We start from the raw sequence: 21536 nt of genomic DNA on the forward strand, positions 1-21536 counted from the left end.
CTGGATCCTGGACTTCCTGACGGGCCGCCGCCAGGTGGTAAGGGTAGGTAACAACACATCAGCCCCTCAGCAGCGCGTGCTCAGTAACTCTTTACACCACTACTACTCTGTTGTCATCTATGCATAGTCACTATAACTCTACCTACATGTACATACTACCTCAACTAACCGGTGCCCCCGCACATTGACTCTGTATCGGTACCCCCCTGTATAGTCTCGCTATTGTTATTTTACTGCTGCTCTTTAATTACTTGTTACATTTCTCTTATTCTTAGCCGTATTTTTTGGAAACTGCATTGCTGGTTAGGGGCTCTTAAGTAAGCATTTCACTGTAAGGTCTGCGCATGTGACTAATAACATTTGATCTGGCATATGAGACCGAGGGGAGAAACCACATTCGACCGTGACTGTTGCACATCTTTCACAATTGTCTGTTATATTTGACATTGCATATGGAAATTCACAGGATAAATCTTACACGCGTCTGTCATGCTTTAGTGCCAGAAGTACATTGAATAGTCAAAGAACACCCACAGAGAGAGAAAAAAATGTATACGTCAAATGATTGCAACAAAGCAAAGCCTAAGGGGACACGTGGAAAGAATGCACAGAAACATGACTGTGTTCTGTGTGGGGGGGGGGGGGGGGAAGGGCATCAAAGACAGAGGCATTTTGTGAGTGGTGACGACAGTTCTCGGGCGATTAAGATATGACTGGGTGTTTAAGACTACCAATATTGTTTAACTTGCAATGTGAACACCGCCAGAATCACTGCACAAGTGGGCTCTTATCAAAGCTTGGTGGTGGAGGGATAACCTACATTTCTTAAATCTGTCCTGTGTCAACACGTTCACATCTTCCCCCCCCATTTTAGCTGTGGTTCATTCTGATTTAGAACCAAAAAAAAAAAAGTATTATTTTAAAGTGTGCTTCTTTTCATAAGGAATATTGAAGAGGGATTCGAAATTACGCCCAACCTAAACTGTTAGCCATGTAAGGCAAACACACAATTGTAGAGAAAGTTAGCTTCTCTGTATTGATTGTGGCTCACTAGAAACGCCCATTTGAAGAGTATTGAGATGCACCCGTTGTCGGCAAGGAATCCACTTTAGAATACTGAGCAGTTTCATGATGTAAGTAATACACAGTCAATAAGGAAAATGTATCGGGTTATTAAATATTACTGTCGTATGAGCAATTTTTTTTTTTGGCGAAAGAGTTATTAACACGATACTCAATTGATAGGCAATTTATTTAATCAGTCATTACCACACATATCTTAGTCTACAAGGAGTCATGTTTCCTTCAATGTCAGTGCATTTCACATGTCAGCAAGACAAACGAGTAATATTCCAAACAACAAAGTCAACATGTATAACACCATTCAGGGGTCTGCTCGTCTAACATGTCTTTCTTCAAAACAGGAAAGAATGCAACAAATACCTCAAAACAACCAATATTTACATACTATTGCATCATTCATAGCGGTGACGGGGGAAACAAACAGGGCTAGATTACAGAACTGGCACGCAGGGCATGTGCCCCGGCATTGCTTCCCCTTGGAGGTCGGGGCCCCCAAGAAAGCATAATGTGTAGAATTGCCTCAATATAGCTTTAAAACAGCAAATTGTTCTCAGGCTCATGCCAAAATGTGTAGAATAGCAGTATGAAACTGCTATAAATTAGCTGACTTCCAAATGCGGTAATCCGGCCCTGGGGGGGGGGGGGGGTATGCTCTTGGACTGGAAGAAGCACAACGGAAGAGTGATTAAGGCACCATGACGTGGAGAGAGTAGCTTATCAATGCAGAGTTAAAGTCAAATCCCATGCGTCAAGCAGGTCTTCTCTTTGCATTCTGCCTATCAAAAAAGGGTTGGGAGAACCTTTCCAGGCTGATATTGACTGCATTGGTGTTGAGACTCAACTAGTGCTGTGTATTTCATACATTTGGGGGGGGGGGGGGGCGAAAAATGTGATAACTGTAGCTTTTGAAAAGAAACACCACGAGGGAGCAATCTCATTCAAAACCAACTAATAAGGTGACGATATTAAGTTATATTCTGCTCTTAAAATCAGAACAGACAGATATCCAGGAGATTAACATTCATTTTGAACCAGAAAAATAAGTAAAACATTTGTTTGCATAAGAAAACAAATTGTGGAATTCAGACATAGTAACCAGAGTATAATAATACTTGTAGTACACAAAAAGACATTGCTCATCATGCGGTCCATTTTCCAAAATACCTCAAGGAAGGTGGACTATATCCCTTTGGGACTGCGAAAGGAATGATTGTTACTTTATCATACATCTCATATCAACAAATGCATTCACTTTGGGGGGCCTAAATCGTTAAAATACTATCTGTATCATGCCAAGCCTTGTCAATCATTTTGAAACATGGAATCATCCAAATGGAGAGGTCTGTGCAAAACCAAAGGAGTAATGTCATGAATTACCTACAGTATGAATTCAGGAACATTGTCCCCATTATAAACTTGTTCATTGTAGTGACAGGTTGTGTGTGTGTGTGTGTGTCTTATCCAAGCTGTGACATAACACGTGCAGGGTCATGTTCATTAGGCACCAAACGGAAGAAAAGTCAAAACAGGGAGGGACTGTATGTACTTATCCAATAACTAATTTACCGTTGTAAGGCGTTTTAAAACATTCTGTCGCATGCCCTAATGAACATGACCCAGGCCGTGCCAATCATATCCCAAAATATGGCTATCCAGTTCACACCGTCGAATGTCAATCGTGTACTTTGAAAGATGCACTTCCATTCTCGGTCTCGTGTGCGACATCACTGTAAAAAAAAAATCCCTATGCTGAATCGTGATTCTTGAACACTTTAAAAACAACCCAAACGAGCGTGTCGTCATACGATTGTGAACGCGGCGTAAATTGAGTACCTTTTATCTGCTCAAGGAGATATGTCCTCATTCAGAGTGGATTATACAAAAAATGATAATCTGTACAAAAGCCTGTACCTACTACCTTGAGGTTTGAGTTGTACATCGAGTGGGAGATGAAACTATATAGCTTTTCATCACGTTATAGGGCTTTCCCCAATACTTTTGCATCCGTATGCATGTAAGTGGAGGTCGCGCTTTACCTCGACCGTTTAGGAAATAACCCCACACATTCACGCGCACACACAAACCAAAAGAGAGCGTCAGTCTCGTGGCTACACCCGTTCTCGATGATAGATCTCACTGACCGGTAGGACTAAGTTTTCAGAGTGGGTGTTTTCCACAGTGGTTTGTGATACATCCAGCCTTCGCCCTAGCACAGAGAGAAGGAGAGAATAGAAAACATGACATAAAATAAAAAGTACAAGCTAAGATTTCCTGCTACGCAATTGTCATTTGAACCTGTAAATGTCTGACAGAAGAGAATCCATTATAAAATCCATTGATTCCTGAATATAAACTGTAAATGCCTCATTAGATATCATGTGTCCATTATCCTTGCATTCTTCTAGCAAAACTGGGTGTCAAAATGCCTGACCGCTTAACGAAACAGAACGTTTCCTGAAGAAAATGTGTGTGCCTGCTTCAGCTGTCTGTCCAGAGCTCCCCCAGGTCTTACTGAAGCAAGCGCGCTAAATATGAACAGGTTTGTCAAGACGATGTTCTACGTACCTCGCTCTCAAAATATCTGGTCCTCCATGGGGTCTCGGTCTCTGTGCGGTGTCTCTCCTCGGTCCTCTGTCTCTCCTCCAGGATCCTCTTGTACTCCGTGGCCTTCTCAATGTCCTTCTGACGCAGCGTCTCAGTCACATGCTGCCACAGGCGCCTAAAAACAGAGTTATCTATTTACATCATGACTATTAAATGGGACAAGGCACAATCAACAGAGGAGACATAATTAACTAAACATCTTATTTTTCATCTACAGTCCTTATCTATGCCACAACCTCACCTGAAAGCGGCAGAAAACAAATCTGAGCATATTAATGCCAATATGAATGAACTTTTTGGTCTAACCTTGATTCAGTTGGTCCTTGCTTGTCGTTGGGGCGCACGCGCTTCTTGGTGACGGGCAGCTTGGTGACGTCCACCATGCGCGTGTCGCCGTTCTGGTAGCTGAACTCGAGCACGCCGTTCCACTCGCCCTGAACACGGCACACCACGGCGCTGGTGGCGTTGTGCTTTACCTCCGCCGTCACCCTGCGTGAGGCGCCACGAGAGCAGGAGGACACATGGTCAACGTTATCAACCAATCACAGCCTCTCCGCACAAACTATGCAAAACAATTTGAGGTCACTTCAAGCCAAAGAGTTGTGGCTTTTGTCAATTATTCAAACACTTGTTTATTAACTCAATTTAAATTAATCTTTCTTTAGCCAGGATAATCCACTCCTCAACAGTCACTGTTTTCCAGGGAGTTCTAGGATCCAAAAAATGTAATAGTTTAAATCTAAAAAACACAGTAACATAACATAGAACTAACTATATGAAGCTGTAACGGCACAGGGACCAAAAGCCAATGTAACAATTTAATGAAAGCATTAGAAATTCCTCTGCAGGTTTGTGTGTGTGCGCGCTCTGTGAGGGGCACCCACTTGTGCAGCTTGCCTCCGTAGAAGGGCTTGGTCTGGAAGGTGATGACTGCGGAGTATCCCGACTTGGTGCAGTTCACGTTAACCTTTCCCCCCAGTTCCACCCAGGGCACGGTAAGGATGGAGCGGGCGTAGGCACAGGGCAGCGTGAACGTGTACTCCTCATCATGCTCCAGCAGGTACAGACAGCCTACACATACAGATTACAGTAAGGTTTATACCTTATATCCTGTTTGCATTACAGATCACTTTTAGCCAGAGGTTTGAAGTCAAAAGACTCAACAATAATTACTTCCTGTATGGAAGAAATGTCCACTCTCCCTTTGACATTGGTCTGAAGGAAGTAGGCCTAATCCCTTACCGAGTCTCTCCATTTCAAACCCAGTGCATTAAATCGATACTCCGTCTCTGGCCGGCCTTACCTTCCCCGATCATGGACACCCCGATGGACATGCCCATGAACTTGCTCTTGGTCCACACGTGGGTGTTGACACACATCCGCCTCTCGGGGCACTCGGCGTAGAAGCCCGACACGGGGGGGTGATGGGACACCTGCTCAGCCACGAAGCGCAACTGGTAACTACCGTCCTCCCCCTCGGTGGTGGGGCTTCCCTGGGGAGGAGAGGGGGGCGAGGGGGCATCCTTGGCAGGTTCCCCTGACCTGGGCACCCTCCAGGAGCAGTGGAAGCTCTCGCCGATGATGGGGTTATAGGGCTTCTTGGCGATGGCGCCCTTGCGGCCCTCATGGAAGGAGGTGAGGTAGTACTCGACGAAGCGCACCATGCGCTCCTCGGGCCCTTGGCCGTCTGTGATGGATACGAACAGGTCCGGGTGGGACATGAAGTCAGCGTACATCTCTAGTAAGGAGCGCTTCTCCAGGATGAAGGTGGGCAGCACCACCTGAGGAGACAGAACTATTTATGACCTTTAATAAAGCGGGTTGGGTTATTGACAATTGTTCAATAATCTAGTGTGTGATCTATAATGACATGTAGCTATGAGGTAAAGATTTAAAAAAAGCTTCAATTGGAATTTGAGAACACATTCTCTTTTTATGTCTTGACTAACTACCATCCGACACCCAACAGGCTTTGAGCCTACACTAGCTGCTGCGAACCATGAGAAACTGAATTTCACTGAAGTAGAGCTGTGACGATAATCGAAAACTATCGACGCCGACCATACAGATCGCTTATCGCAGGCATTTTGTAGCCTATATTAGAGAAATGTGAAGTCTGAAATGAAATGCGTTCGCTAATCTGTGTGATGTTAATGGGACAACTTATGGCTAAAACCATCAAACAAGTCATTTTAGTTTAAAAGATAACGCAAATAAAAACTGCAGCACATTAACTTTAAAACGTATCGTTCCACTTATTGTTATCGCATCAATTCAAGCAATTAATCGCAATATGGATTTTAGTCCATATCGCCCAGCTCTACTATGAAGTCAACAAGAAAAGTGAAACAACAAACAGAGGCATTTCTTAACTGCCTTTACATTAGCCAATCAGAGGACGGGAAACAAGACACCACTATGGTCTGTCTAGCTGGGCCTTGGTCCAGCCCGATGCATGTTTCAGGCGGTGTCCAGGCCACGGCCAGGGGGGGGGGGGGCAGCGGTGTGAGCGTTGTGGAACTCGACCTACCCGCGTGAGGTCCATGCCCAGCTTGAGCTGCGAGAGCAGGTGTAGGATGACACTGCGTTCCTCTTCCACCGCCCCCAGTTCCTCCTCCTTTTCCGTGAACGCGTCCTCCACCTCGTCCTCCCCGTCAATCTCCTCCTGGCAGGGGATACAACAATATTTACGTTGAGAACAACAAAAGTTGTGGCTTGCATCTTGAGAAACAGTCAAACTGAAGTACCTACAACAAAAAGCCATGATTGAAAATAAAAGGCCTTTATTTAGTTATATTTACCATCGTCACCTGACCATGGACACATTGATAGACAAATTGATCATTGGAAACAGTGCTATACATTTAATTACTAAATAAAAAGTACTGAAGTGAAATTGTCCTATCCAAAGAGATACGCCTATCACTTTTCAAATACTTTCTTTTCACATCGCCCTTTCTAGCACAGCTCCAGTAACTATGCTGGATGCGTAACCAGGCCACTCCTACTCAGAGCTTGATACATACAGCCTCAGGTCAGTACAGTTTGGCTCGATAGTGGGAAAAGCCTTTTTGGGTCTAGTAATGTTCTGTGTCCTTACCCCTGAGAAACTGCAGGGCTCCGTGGCACTGAGCTCCAGGAGGCTCCCCTCCAGCGGCCCTCCCTCGGTGCTGAAGCTGTCCAAGGGCCCGCCATTCTTCAGGATGTCCGGCAGCTTGGGCTCCAGCCACTCGATGGTGGGCCCTGTAACACCCGACACAGCGGCGGCCGCCACGACCTTTAGCTCAGAGGTACTCATGCTAGGCTACGCTACAAGGCCCCTTGAGGCTACCAGACCAAAACAACAAGGTTGTAGCCAGCGACCATTCAAGAAAGACCCAGGCTGGCGTATTACCTGACAGTTCCCTAGGACCACAGGATGAGACGTTAACTCGATCCCCGGTACACAGGGAGTATCGAGATACATTTTATGCCCCGCCAACAGGAAACCGCCTGATTGGTGGGTTAGTGTTTGGGTGGGAGGAGAGGCCCATTCAAATTAGCACAGCCCACACAATCCTTGACAACTTTTCCTGATTGGCTGGTCCCCGGGTTCCGTCCTGTTCGTGGGCCTAATGAAATATGGATGCCAGGTAACAAGATCTCTTACGATCTCCTTCATCAAACCGGGAACTTGTGACAGCTTTTCACCGTTTCCCCTATTCCACAATGTCTGGTTGGCTCTGTCAAAAGAAATGGCTGAGATCGTAGCAGCCATACACTTCTGGTAAGTCTCTTGGCTGTCAGTATGGTGCGGTGTGATCAAAAAGGAAGAAAGGTGGTTAATTGGGAGAGCTGTTATTACTCAGTTACCCAATGTGCGATCTGGTTACGAGCCTAGACAGCCGGTAAGAATAAGTACCGCTCCCTCATCAATTATGGAAAATAATTCCACTGTCGGCTTTCGGGTAAAACATCTGGACTGGGAGGGTCTACATGTGCAATTCCATGATTTGTGAGGTAGAATTGTGCAAGCACACGATGGGTGTCTAGTACATGTCACATACAACTAAACATGACTAAAACCCTTCTTGGAAACAAACCACCTTCAAGACTTCCATGGCTAACTTTGAGAAATGAGTCAAGGAAAAGGTAACTTAAACAGTTTCTACCTTGCTCTCTTCAGTGGTAAATGAACCATCTAGAAGGCAAATCTGAGAAAGCCGGGCAATAAAGATCTACCCACTGAAAAAACTAACAGTGCGTGTACACAGATCCCTTTCTTTTCATTGGAGTTCATCCATAAATGAACACTCATTACTGTCACCAGTAGTGACCTACTCCCCCTCCCTTCCAGGCCCCCAGCGGTCACCCTCACCTCCCAGGGAGCTCCTCTGGCGGGCCACCTGCTGCAGCTGCAGGATGTGCAGGCAATCGTTGAGGCAGTTCATGGTGGCCATGGAGGTGGCCTTGAGCATCAGCAGGTCCTGGTCTAGCGGGGAGAGGGGGCCCGCGGCTGGGGGCAGGCCCTCGATGGTCTGGATCAGGTCTCGGTGCTGGCCCTGGGCCTGGGTCATCATCTGGGAGTAAAGAAGAGCGGAAGGAACCGGAGTAGTAAGTTGATACCGATGTACAAATGTGCTTACTGTATCCATCATTAGATTAAAACAAGAAGTCCCTGTAACCTAGACCTAGATGAACAATCTTCATAAAATGACACTAAACAAAAAAAGATGGGTAAAAAGACTAAGAGAATACCTCTATGACAAAATACATTTCAAATAAGGCAGAAGAGATATTCTTCTCTCTACCACCGGCTATTCCTGTTGAGACGCGAAGTTATAACAACAAAAAAACCTGATGGAAAATACAAAACACTAAGAAAAATAACAAAAATAACCTTTAAGCTACGCTAAACCCCACTTCTATTTTGGTACCTGAGGTAAAAGCTACCATCCCTATCCCCAGCCTACCTCTCTGGCGTCAAGCAGATGGTCGGGCAGCAGGGACCTCTTGGAGGAGTACAGCGAGGAGCCCTTGTGGAGCTGAGTCATGCTGAAGAAGGAGGCAGCGTTCTGGTTCTGGAGCTGGCTAGGCCTGCGCTGGGACAGGGGCGAGCTGGCGCTCCCCTGAGACGCCATGGAGTAGCTGCGAGACTTGGGCGGAGGGTTACTCTGGACAAAGACAAGATGGTCAACAAATTTGTCATACAGTGAATCTCATCTGTGATAGGATCTTTAGATAAGTATATTTTGATCATTGGAGCTTGTGGAACGTAAGTAAAGTTGCCCCTTAGACTCGGATATTGGGTCAGTTTAGTATTTCCCTCACTAATGGTTACAGCATAGAGATCGAGGCCTCATCTTTGTATCTGTGCCAGTATATAGTGTGTGTGTGACAGCATGGGCAGCAACATTGAGGCTTAGGCCATTGTCGTCTTTGTTATTTGCTGATTGCTCCCAACTTATAAGAATCCCCACCAGTTGACTACTTTAAAAATGGTGGAAGCACTCAATGGAAATGTCTATGTTAAAACGAGTTATACATCTCTATTAGTTACAGCTAGGATTGTGGTAGGGGAAAAGGATCCTAGATCTGTACCTCGGGGAATCTTAACCTATGGAGCCATCTTGTTTGTGACTATTTGTGTGACCTTATGGTGTCATGTCAGTGTGCTCTGGAAATGTTGATTGTCTTCAACTCAAGTGCTCAAGATGCGAGACGAATTAAGGCCAATAATGTGAAGTGTACTGAATCGAGTCGTTATGGCTACGCCACAATTTACCCAAGAATAGAGTTTGCATCATGCTTGTGGTTTGTCACATTCTGTCTTATCATCAGTATTTCAATAGAAAATGTACATATGTTAGGAAGTAAAACCAACTGAGTAATAGACTCACTGACTTCAGCCAAGAACGTAAGATCAAAGTTGTTTTTTAAGGAAGTGTCACATCCCCCCCACCCACCCCTCATTTGTCTGCTATGATGCAGCCAGGGGTGTCTTTGGTGTGTTACAACACTACACTCAAAGTCTACCATCTAGGATGGTCTTGGCTCATAACTAAGCTAAATTAATAGTAGCTAGAGTTCCCCATCAATGTGTTCTCATTATCAAGCACAAACACTACTACATCTAATCTAAATACAAGACATCCGCTCTCCACTTCTGTTATGAAGCTCATGTTACAGGCAACCATGGACACGATCAATGGAATTGCGTAACAAAACGAGCTAGTAGAGAGTGTCTGGTTCAAGGGAAAACATTGTTGTGAGTGAGAAAGAGCTTGTGATGGTGAGTGCATATGCATGCAACTGTGTGTGTGTATGTGTGTATGCATGCAACTGTGTGTGTGTGTGTATGCATGCAACTGTGTGTGTGCGCCTGTGAAAGTGGGTGCGTGTCAGACGAAAAGCCCTTGCCTTTACCTTCCCCATGGCCTCAGTGTGGTGCTGCGTGCAGATCTGCAGCCGGCTCACCCAGTGCTGTCTCTCTTTGGCGTCCGTCGCTGGGAGACAACACCACAAGGTCACATTCATTAGTGCACACCGTTGCAAAATGTTTTGCAACTGAAAATTCAAACGAGTTTCCTATTGGGTATGTTCAGTTAGTGCATCCCTGTTTCAGTCGGTTTTCTTTAGTTTGGTGCCTGAACAGAGTTAACTCATTACAGTGCAGCAGAGTGAATCTCTCCGCATCGATCAATAACGACAACGTTATCCCTCGCCGACCGAGGATAATGAGAAAACCGCCATTATCGCGTATTGATTTGGATACATTTACATGCTTTCTCCCCTTCCTGAAGTCTTGGTACAATAGTCTGACAGTGACTAGATGTGTATATTGCCTGTCCAACTACTGACTGACGCATTGAGGATATAATAACATTGTGTTGAAATGCAAACCATACATGTCCAGTAGTAGACTACTCAAACAGCATGACACTCTTGTATGAGTTGTTGTAGCTGTTTTGATTGGTGAGGAGTGTGAGAGACAGATAGTGTGTGCGTTTCACCTCGGAGCTTGTATTGTTCCCCACTGATGGCATTAACCGTGAAGGTGTGGGAGTCCTCGTCGCTGGGGGATATGACCGCCCCTGCCAAGGGGAGTGTCCCGCGAGGTTTCTGGGGCCTGGACTGCTCATTGACAAAGTACTCCAACAACCCTGCCTCGTTGTTGAGGACAAAGAACCTGCATGAAGAGCAGAACGTTCAATCTATCAAAACGTTTGAGTAATTCAGCAGACGCTCTTATACAGAGCGATTTACAGGACTTATAGAAGAAAATAAGGTTGGGTGCCTTGCGAGGGCATAGACAGATTTTTCATCTAGTCGGCTCAGGGATTCGAACCAGTGACCTTTTGGTTACTGGCCCAATGCCATTGAGCTCAAGATGCTTGTTGGCAAAGCATTGAATCAATTAAATTCAATGTTTAGTTGATTTGATTAAATTGTAAATACTTTTACCAAATGCACATGGCACTGTTTAATCAATGTTCTTCAACCTGGGCTGCCCACTCACCTATATTGCCATCCTGTTACCAGGTTGGTGTATTTCATCAGGTAACCGTCAATATTTTCCATGTGGTCACTGAATAGAGCAGAGATTGAGAAAATGATTGACAGTTAACAAACACGCTAGTTATGCTACAATAACAGCAATGGGTTGGCAAAGTTCAACTCCAGATGAACCTCTGATTCAACTCTGACTAGCCTGTTAACTAATAACTAAGTCAGTAAGCTCAGCTAGAAAAGCTAGAAACCATAGCTGGCTAAACAGCTAACATTTGACCAAGGGCTTGCTAGTTAACCTTACCAACTGAAGATGTGTGTTGCACTGCCTATTAACCAAACAAATAACTGCAGCTAACTAGGTTTGCACGATTGGTTAGCCAGATAATTAGCCTAGCTAGTTAGACAGAGAGCATACCTGTACTGCCAGCTTTTAGAACTCCCTCTCCCAGAACTACCAGGCGTCCCTTTCTGGGGAAAGACATCCAGTTTCCCTTCACTGTCTGATATTCGTATTGCCGTGGCGGTTTCTCCTTGCATAGTCATAGCCAACGTTATAGCTAGCTAACAAGCTACAAACCTTGCCAGAAACGTTAGCTAGCTTGACAGCTAGTCACACAGCAATCTCTAATCTGATTTGCTAACTTGAAGGCCTTGCTCACAGATGGATTTATTCGGTTTATGCCTTTACAAAACACATAGCTATCGTTCATGAAAAACTATCTAAACGACTGATTAAGTAATCCATCACAATATATTCTTATAAAAACAGTGACGTGCTAGCTAGCTAGGTCGTGAGCTTGGGGTTTACATGATCCAAATCGCTGCTAACAGGCTTCACGATGACGCGTCACGGAACTGGAGTCATGTGATTCAATTCCATGAAAGGACTTCCGCATTGGCAAAACAATAGGGACATTTGTGGCATACAAAGTTTGTCAAAATAGGTTGCAGTTGTAGAAATAGAACACGTCTTCAAATATATCCTGCACATACCCCATCGAGCTACCGCCGGCATATATTTCAGTCGTGTTGCATGACAAACTGAGAATTTTGTATCTCCCCCGAGCTCGGCAAATCGAGAAAATTATAGGACTTTCTCCATGGATAAATGTCTCTCCATACTTGTCATGACAGGTTCGTCGTGGTGGCACACCCAGAATAACCCTACTGTTATCTAACCTGTACAAACCTTTCCCTTCTTTTATATACAGGGTCAAAGGGCGGTGTGCTAATAATAATGTGCTGCCCACACGACTAGGGCGTGTAAGGAAGTTATGGACATGGTTATAAACACGGCATTTTACTGATCCCTTAACACTGTTCAAGGAATCGTGGCTGCTACTCTACCTTAAAAATGCCTGCTAAGAAAGTGTGCATCGTTGGATCTGGAAACTGGTATATTTATGGGATTTCTCTATTTGCATGTGCCTGCATTCGACAGAATTGTATCATGAGTTCCACTCATTGATTCATAATGTAGCCAACTAAGTGCTGATATTTGGCTAAATTGACAACTTGCATGTAGTTTCATAGAAGATCAAACATAGAAGTTTGATTTACATTCATTGAATGTAGGCTTGGGGATATGCAAGCCATTCCGTGTACTGTTATAATCTGGTTATGGTACCCCCAAGATATATTTAGCATGTTGTTCATTTTGCGACTGGGATTTTGAAAATATGAATGGTGTTATTCCATTGCCCTCCAATCTAATCCGTTTTCATCATCTCCTAGGGGCTCTGCGATAGCCAAAATCGTTGGTCACAATGCAAAGGGATCCAACAGGTTTGACCCCATTGTTAACATGTGGGTGTTTGAAGAGATGATCGATGGCAAAAAGTTAACAGAAATCATCAACACAGAGCATGAGAACGTCAAATACCTACCGGGTCACAAGCTTCCCAAAAATGTGGTTAGTATTGTGTTTTGTTTAATATTAGATTTTTGTCTCAAGATTACAAATCATTGAGTTGGGCAATACAGCTGGAGTTAACGTTATCTCCGGACATGCTTTGCGGTTGTGTAAAAGGATACACACCGATAAGATGAGTGAAGTTTGACCTATACAGAGATGATAACATATCCGTCTGGGGTTGTTCACAAGAACCCAAGGCATTCTGCCTTATCCCTAGGGTTCTCAGCTTTAAGCACTGTTTACCGGTGGGCCCGTGTAAAACTACAATCCCATCTTTGTTTTAAAGTTCAGACACGTCAATGATCATCGCATGCAATGCAGTTTTTGAAACATGGAATTATCTTTCATATCAGTGAGAAATAATCTTTCATATAAAAAAGATACACTTACTGTATCGGTTTGCACTGAGCCATAGGGCTGTGTGTATGCATAGTATGGGATCAATATCATGCCAACTGTGTTCCTCCAGACGACAAAACTACACTTCCTTTCCAGTTACGCTTACACACAGGTGTTCGAGCACGCTAGATATCTAATTAGCACAGGTGGTCTTCTCTGCCTTCCATTAGTCTTCCTTAATAAAGCGCTGTAACATGGCCATATGGGAACACAAACCCTAACCTTATAAAATAGTGCTGGGGTAAGAAATCTAGACAGTTACATATCAGGATATTATTTTTGACAATATATCATGTAGTTTTGACAATATCGCAATATGATTTTTTTGTTAGTTGTCCAGTATTGTTCCTTAGCTTGTTTTCCTAGCTTGTTCTCCATCTTTTTAAGTAGGGAGCCAATTTGTTTTCACCACTTTTATTTCCCTGACCGATCCAAACTCGTTTTCTCATGTTCTTGCTTGTCCCTCTGCAGCTACGGTGAACAGTTTGGAACATCGAATCGCAATAAAATCACAGTATCGAATCGCAATACATAGAATTGTGAGAATCGCAATACATATCGTATTGGCACCTAAATATTGTGATAATGTGGTATTGTGAGGTCCCTGGAAATTCCCAGACATACTATAAAAGGTGTGTAGTAATTTAGACTTAAGTTTTTTGGAAATTATTTCTTGCTGCTATGAAAGATACTTTCCTTATATTTCCAAAACCGTACCGCAAGTGATGTATGTTAACGTTCAGAACGAGCGTCGGGGCTTTTAACAAAACTCCCCCGGCCAGAATATACCTTCATGAATAGATGCTTAAGGTAGTTGGCATTCTATGAACGGCCTACCAGTCTGACATGCCTTGCTTTCCACTATGCCAAGACTTAATGTGCGTGTTATTGTATCCAGCCGCCCCTTATGTCAATTCCTTAAACGACCCTGTAACAAAATAACATCACATAACATATTGTAATCACAGGAGGTTGGTGGCACCTTGATTGGGGAGGACGGGATCACGGTAATGGCTGGAGAGGAAAAAAATGGATTGGTATCAAACCCATGGTCTCTACGTGTTTGATGCCATTCCATTCGCGCCGTTCCAGCCATTATTATGAACCGTCCTCCCCTCAGCAGCCTCCACTGCGTAATGTAGATTCACGATAAATGCTACTACACAGTAACATCCATCATGAACAGTACAATGTATCATGCTATCTTTTCCCGCTCCAATTTACCAGGTTGCTGTTCCAGAAATCACAGAAGCGGTGAAAGGGGCCAGCATACTGATCTTTGTCATTCCACATCAGTTCATTGGGAGGCTATGTGATCAGATGAAACCTCATCTTACACAGGGAACCATTGGGATATCCCTCATCAAAGTAATGTCATTTAGCTCTTTTTCACACCAGCTCTCACTTAGAAAAACCATTGCTAAAATCTATAAAATGTATGTCTGACTTTACTCTGGCTTCATATCGGGCTTCTTATCACTCAGGGAAAGTCTCAGCTGTATGAATTTATCATCATGGCTATGATTTTACACTCATTATGTAACAGCAGCCTAGTCTAAAAAAATGCAGCCACCCAAATGCTGGTAACTAGGGTATATGTTACAAAATGAGTGATTTTGAAGGCAGCCTAAGATCTCTTTTCTGCCCTGGTCCTTATTCAGGGCATCGATGAAGGCCCAGAGGGCTTGAAGCTCATCTCTGACATCATCCGTGAGAAACTGGAAATCGAGGTTAGCGTCCTGATGGGGGCCAACATTGCCAACGAAGTGGCTGATGAGAAGTTCTGTGAGACCACAATTGGTAAAATATTTTTCCATAATATTATCTAGAATAGTGCTGTAATGTTTCGTGTCCTCCTCGGCTTGCCGTGCAACTCCCACGGATGCAGTTACGTGTACCTTGACTTTCTATCACTACCGAAACAGGAGCTAAGAACGAAGCAAACGGACATATCTTTAAAGAGCTGCTGCAGACTCCCAACTTCAGGATCACCGTGGTGCAGGAGAGTGACACCGTAGAACTCTGTGGGGCTCTCAAGGTACAATTTACATTTCAACTCAAAGAGAACAACTTCCGCTACGTCGTGAACGTAACTTACATAGGAGGCCTATGCTTCGCTGCACTGCACCTCTGTTTTATTCGCTCACATTGTCAAATATATATTTTTTTTACAAATCATGAATCATAATGTTGATAGAAATAGAGTAGAAAACTACAGATAACACTAATGATTCCTTACCCACTCTCTCCTTCCCAGAATATTGTAGCGGTGGGCGCTGGGTTCTGTGACGGTCTGGGCTTTGGGGACAACACCAAGGCTGCGGTGATCCGGCTGGGGCTGATGGAGATGATCGCCTTCACCAAGCTGTTCTGTAAGGGCCAGGTTTCCTCCGTGACCTTCCTGGAGAGCTGTGGGGTCGCCGACCTGATCACCACCTGCTACGGGGGGCGCAACCGCAAGGTGGCCGAGGCCTTCGCCAAGACGTCCAAGGTGACATATCTAGACAAATACGATTCAAGGATGTGACTGTGCTGTGACCAGTGCAACTTTTAACTGTTTTGTCAGGTTGATAACGGTTAAGATATTAATATCCATCACTTCAAGAAACTTGTGTGTGTGTGCTTTAAGTAACTATGTTGCATACCTTTCCAGTCTATTGAAGAGCTAGAGGCTGAGATGCTCAATGGCCAGAAGCTCCAAGGCCCACAAACCTCCGCTGAGGTGTTCAAAATTCTCAAGAAGAGAGACCTGATCAGCAAGTGAGTACAAATCTTTCACCTTAAAGTGAGACTCAGCGATATGACTTTGCTTGCTCTCACACAGTCACACAGAGTATCTGCGTATGTGCACTGTTCCTGCTTCACGCTACTACAACATGATGGCTATGGGTTCAAAATAGTGAAGAAGTTTAGCCTCATGCTTCAATGCTCTTGTGGAAATTGTGGCCCGATTTTTTTTTTTTTAGTTTACTTCGCGCATCGCTGAGCCTACCTTCAATACATTTAATGACTTGCAAATGTTCCTCCAATATTCCTCTACTCATTCACCACATACATTTTCATCAAATTAGCTGCAAATAGGAACTGAAGCTCTCCTCGACAAATGTGTGAGTGCTGCTAATGGAACCACCTCTTGCTGCATTGAGATTTAGTGCAATGTTTTGTCTTGTAGGTTTCCGTTGTTTGCCTCTGTGTACCAGATCTGCTTTGAGGGCAAAGCTGTGCAGGAGTTTATCACATGTCTGCAGAGCCACCCTGAACATATGTGATCACTCTGGAACCTGCAGCCACGGAACCTGCAGCTCCTCCAATGGTGTAGAGTGAAGTTGCCCCTAGATGCTGATCTTGTCAGTTTTGCATTCCCCTATGGTTAGGTTGGGATTGGAGAGGGGAAGCTGATCCTAGATCTGTACCTATAGGGCAACTTCACCCCCGGAGCCACTTCCAGTAGCACCATCATACCATCAGAGGGCAGCAGTGCTGCATAAATGTTTATTCATAACACTGTAACTACCTAAAAATGTAACTGTAACCACTAAATATTCCTTATCATTTGATACTAAGTCTGAAGAACCACTACTTAACGTACTTTGTCGCATGTTCATATGTTTTTATGTTTTGATTGTGTATCAGCTTATCAACTAAACTAACTACACTTAACAATGTAAAGTAATCTTTGTTGGTTACAAAAATGTTTTCTATTCATTTAACAATTTTACAATTTGTGGAACAATTATTCTCAAAATAATAATTTTGAGTGAAAAACAAATGTATTGTGACTCTTTTGTTTCACTTCATCTTGTCACATGGGGGCACACTTACTCTAGCTGCATTGGGGCGGGAGGTAGCCTAGTGGTTAGCGCGTTGGACCAGTAACCAAAAGGTTGCTAGATAGAATCCCCGAGGTGACAAGGTAAAAATCTGTCATTCTGCCCCTAAACCCACTGTTAGGCCGTCATTGTAAATAAGAATTTGTTCTTAACTGACTTGCCTAGTTAAATAAATAAAAAAAGAAATTGATGTCACTTGCCCTTTTTAACTTTGAAATCCTTTCAGAGGATAACAGTGAACAATACAGTTTGAAATAGTTAAGATGAGGGAGGAATAACAAAGATACGTTTATTTGATTGTCTAATGTTGTCCGTGCAGATGTTTTGAAAGAAAATGAAAGACCATATTTATTTTAATTAGATGTTCCCCTGATGAAAGAAGGATTGCTTATGTTTAACTGATTTAAATCAGCTTTTCATAACAATTACATTTATCTAGTTCTTGCCTTCACTTCAAAGATGGCCTACTTATCCTAGAGAACACAGACGTAAATGTTATACAGATATTCCACAAACCCATTCCCTGGAGTCTTCTGTGACACAACCATATCAGACCCAGGATTAAAGAACAATCGTGGCCCTTGTCTCTCCATCTCTTCTGGCTGTATCACAGTGAGAAGAACAGAGGCTTAGTGGGATAGCGAGTAATCAGCTAGGCCTTTGACTGTCCCATCAGATCAGAGGGACCTTGATGCTTCCATCCATCCCTCCACGCTTCCACCTTGTCCGTAGCCACGACTGTGTCCAGCCATGGTTCACTCTTTCCTGGGTAACCCGACGAGGAGGAGGCCTCTCTTCTGGTTGACAGCTCCACAGACGGGCTGCCCCAGATCCCACACATCCCTGTACATCAAAGGGCCCAACGGAAGGCAGGGGGCCACGGAGATGGCAAAGGCCCAGGTTGAGGCACCCTGTCCGCCCCTGTTTCCCGTGGGACATGGGGCCCCAGGAGAGGACCTGTGTGGGGTCTTCCAGAAGGTTAGGCTCCCCTTCACCTCCAGCTGAAGTGTCATCAGTGTTTTGATGTGAGACAGTGAGAGCCTTGTGCAGGTTGGGACCCTGATCCTCTGTCACAAAGAGAAGAGGTGCACCTTCAGTCCTGGGCTTGAAAGAGCAGCTTAATCACCATGGTAACTGCACTGAGGCCAACTAGTCCCTACACAACACTGTCCCATTGTGAGAGAGAGTGAGTCTTGGACTTAGGAGGTCGAAAGTGAGCAAAACAAGAGTGTGAGGTCTGGATAGTTCATGGTTGAGATATCACTGAGTCTGCATGCTGCTGACAAATACATCTACTTATCCAATTATAGCAGTACAAGTTGACAGTGCGACTGACTGGGGTTCAAACCTGGCTCTGCTGGGTGACACGAGACTGTGTTAGCCCGCTTAGCTAAAGCCTAGGCATTAGTTTGAGGTACTAACGCAAGTTGTCAAGTCTCAGGCAAAGGTTCCTCATTTAACCAGTGTGGTTCTGAACCACCTATGTTACAGCACCAACAAATCAAGGCTGTCATTACCTGAGGATTAACTCAACATTTTGCAATATTGAGTTTCAACAAACAGTGTTCGCTGTGATTTACTGCGTGTAATGAGGTGGGGTGAGTTTTTCACTGTTGGTTGATCACACCTGTGTCTCACATGGATGGTTCTGTCAGTGTTCCTCCTCCAAATGTTTCCCCAGGCCTTGCAGGCTCTATATGGGCCACCCCAGGCCCCAACCACCTGGCTCTCACAACCTTATATTTATAACAGTCGTATAATTCTAGTTCTGCGTGAAATCCCACACAGACTAGAATATCTTGCTCGGTAAGCTATATAACCTGTGTTCAAATAGGATGTATTTTCTTTCAAATATTTGATTTTTTCACTGGTACTTCATCGAACACAGTGCGATGGAAGCAAAGGAGTAGTGCAAACCTGTACCCTATATGTAAAATGTATGCACGCATGACTAAGTCGCTTTGGATAAAAGCGTCTGCTAAATGGCATATATTGTTATATTATAAACTGGGTGGTTAGAGCCCTGAATGCTGATTGGCTGACAGCCGTGGTATATCAGACCGTATACCACGGGCATGACAAAACATTTATTTTTACTGCTCTAATTACATTGATAACCAGTTTGTAATAGCAATAAGGCACCTCGGGGGTTTGTGGTATATGGCCAATATACCACGGCTAAGGGCTGTGCCATGCGTCGTGCCTAAGAACAGCCCTTAGCCGTGGTATATTGGCCATATACCACACCCCCTCATGCCTTATTGCTTAATTATAGTATTACTGTACCTCGCATTTCAGTTTGATTGGGCCTAAGTATTTGAAAGAAAACTAACACTAGTGGAATCCAGGTCTGGTATACCCAGTTTGTCTGTTTTTCAGAATATGATCAGTGATGCTGAATGTCAAAGGGTGGGGGAGAGGGGGAAGCAACGGCCCATCCTACATCCTCTCTGTACACACACAGCTAATTACAGGGCCTGATCTCCTCAGCTGTCACTGACACAGTCTCTTTACATGTCAATGCCAGCCGAATGGGCCCTCATCATCAGCGCTCCCTCCCTGTCCCAGGGCCCTCATAGGAAAATAAAACAGACAAAAATGCCTTGTCCTCGCCCCAGCTGCCAGTCTCACAGGGCAAACATGGCATAATGGCGCAGGGAGCTGAGGTTCAGTCGCAGGGCACACACACACACACACACACACACACACACACACACACACACACACACACACACACACACACACACCTCCCTCCACCCTGCCCTACCCTTCATCTGCACCCACCCTAGCCTACCCCATGAACATTCACAGGGGCATAACGTAGTCTTTCTGGGGGCATCTCATCACACCACGCCTCACAACGGCCCTCCTTTGTGTTGACCTAGCACTCTGAGGAAATGATAAAGTACAAGGAGTGGGTGTGTATTTGTGGCGGGAACTGGTCCGTTTTTTTGACGGCCATTTGCCATTTGTGGAAGGAGAGGTAGGGCCTTGGCTAGGAGCCCGGCTGTGGTGTGGTGGTGTTGGCTGCATACAAACCATCGAGGGTGAACACAAGCACATTTGTTTAGGCCTCCTCCCCGCTCACCTCAGGCAGCCTTGGGAGGAACAGTTGACAATTCCTAACCACACTAGCCTGGACTGGATACCCATCCACACGCTGGGGATAGACAAGGCCGGTTGGGGACAGGAAGAAGAAAGGAAGCTTACCTGAAGACTGGACAAAAGAGGCAATATCATTTTGTTTTAAGTATGTTGACTTTTACTGTTGATTTGTTGATTTTGATGCAGTTTCAAAAACAAATGCATGACTTATCACTCCAAATGACAGTGGACTGTCTCTAAAAACATCAGGGAGGGCAGAGTTGTATAGCTTGGTAATGTTTTTATTCCACATTTTGTGCCTTGGTTCACCGGCATCTCTGTTCATCTCCTGAGAAGCAAGAGTTGCTAGAATCAGTGAGCTTAACATTTCAAGATGTGGACAATTTATTTATCTACGGATTCCCTTTGTAGCTCATGAATGTTGATTGCCATATAAAGGGCCTCTCTTCAAGCTGCTGATGTGAAAAGGGACATTTCTTTATTCCCAGTGGGACTGCAAATAACATGGCTTGGACATTCCAACATGGCATTGTAGCATGGGGCGATGCATGAATCCACTTAGTGTTCCTCTGAGCAAAAACATTTCAGTAGACACAGAATCTATGTCCCAAATGGAACCCTTTCCCCTGTATTGCAGTACTTTTAACCAGAGGCTTGTATATTTCTATATTTATTTATTTTTAGATCTGTTCTTGTCTATTCATTTTCTGTAGTATGTCATGTTTTGTGAGTAGAGTAGCTTCTGCTTTCGCAACAGCTAATGGGGATTAAAATAAAACCCCTGGTCAAAAGCAGTGCACTATAAAGGGAATATGGTGCCATTTGGGATGCACTCAGAGACTGCCTCGACACTGAGCACGTTTCAGCAGACAGACTGCCTCTACACTCCCCAGTCATCTCACTACACTGGGAGCTACAGTGTCTCAGATAGAACCATGCTTCAGTTCCAGCTAACATTTTTGGTTGGATTTGTATTGGATAGTAGATTTCCCTTCATCATTACATTCTCCTTTTATGATGTTTTATGATGTTATCAAAACAGTTTTACCTTTACATGTATAGGGACACACAATAGCATTGAGTTTGCTTGTTTTAATATTTGTTCTAAG

General features: G+C 44.3%; 2 protein-coding genes across 3 annotated transcripts; one reads left to right on the top strand and one right to left on the bottom strand.

Annotated features, from left to right (window-relative positions):
• Nucleotides 1-1234: 1234 nt before the first annotated feature.
• Nucleotides 1235-12349, bottom strand: LOC120051299 (oxysterol-binding protein-related protein 11-like). Of its 2 annotated transcripts, none has more exons than XM_038998107.1 (13): nucleotides 12172-12349; nucleotides 11186-11254; nucleotides 10680-10855; nucleotides 10093-10172; nucleotides 8640-8840; nucleotides 8045-8246; nucleotides 6788-6930; nucleotides 6218-6352; nucleotides 4991-5468; nucleotides 4572-4758; nucleotides 3994-4176; nucleotides 3649-3802; nucleotides 1235-3289 (listed from the first exon to the last, which is right to left on the bottom strand). In XM_038998107.1, the coding sequence occupies exons 1-13, from the start codon at nucleotides 12174-12176 to the stop codon at nucleotides 3233-3235; spliced, it is 2070 nt and encodes a 689-aa protein (XP_038854035.1). In that variant the 5' UTR covers nucleotides 12177-12349; the 3' UTR covers nucleotides 1235-3232. The 2 variants fall into 2 exon arrangements, with proteins under 2 accessions (XP_038854035.1, XP_038854034.1); XM_038998106.1 differs by lacking the exon at nucleotides 12172-12349 and adding an exon at nucleotides 11594-12100.
• LOC120051301 (glycerol-3-phosphate dehydrogenase [NAD(+)], cytoplasmic-like) lies at nucleotides 12077-17415 on the top strand. Its single transcript, XM_038998108.1, has 8 exons — nucleotides 12077-12573; nucleotides 12913-13090; nucleotides 14720-14860; nucleotides 15154-15292; nucleotides 15418-15530; nucleotides 15750-15983; nucleotides 16146-16252; nucleotides 16665-17415. The coding sequence occupies exons 1-8, from the start codon at nucleotides 12533-12535 to the stop codon at nucleotides 16759-16761; spliced, it is 1050 nt and encodes a 349-aa protein (XP_038854036.1). The 5' UTR covers nucleotides 12077-12532; the 3' UTR covers nucleotides 16762-17415.
• Nucleotides 17416-21536: the final 4121 nt, after the last annotated feature.

The sequence above is a fragment of the Salvelinus namaycush genome, chromosome 7 (genome assembly GCF_016432855.1).
Source record: "Salvelinus namaycush isolate Seneca chromosome 7, SaNama_1.0, whole genome shotgun sequence".
Classification (NCBI taxonomy): Eukaryota; Metazoa; Chordata; class Actinopteri; order Salmoniformes; family Salmonidae; genus Salvelinus; species Salvelinus namaycush.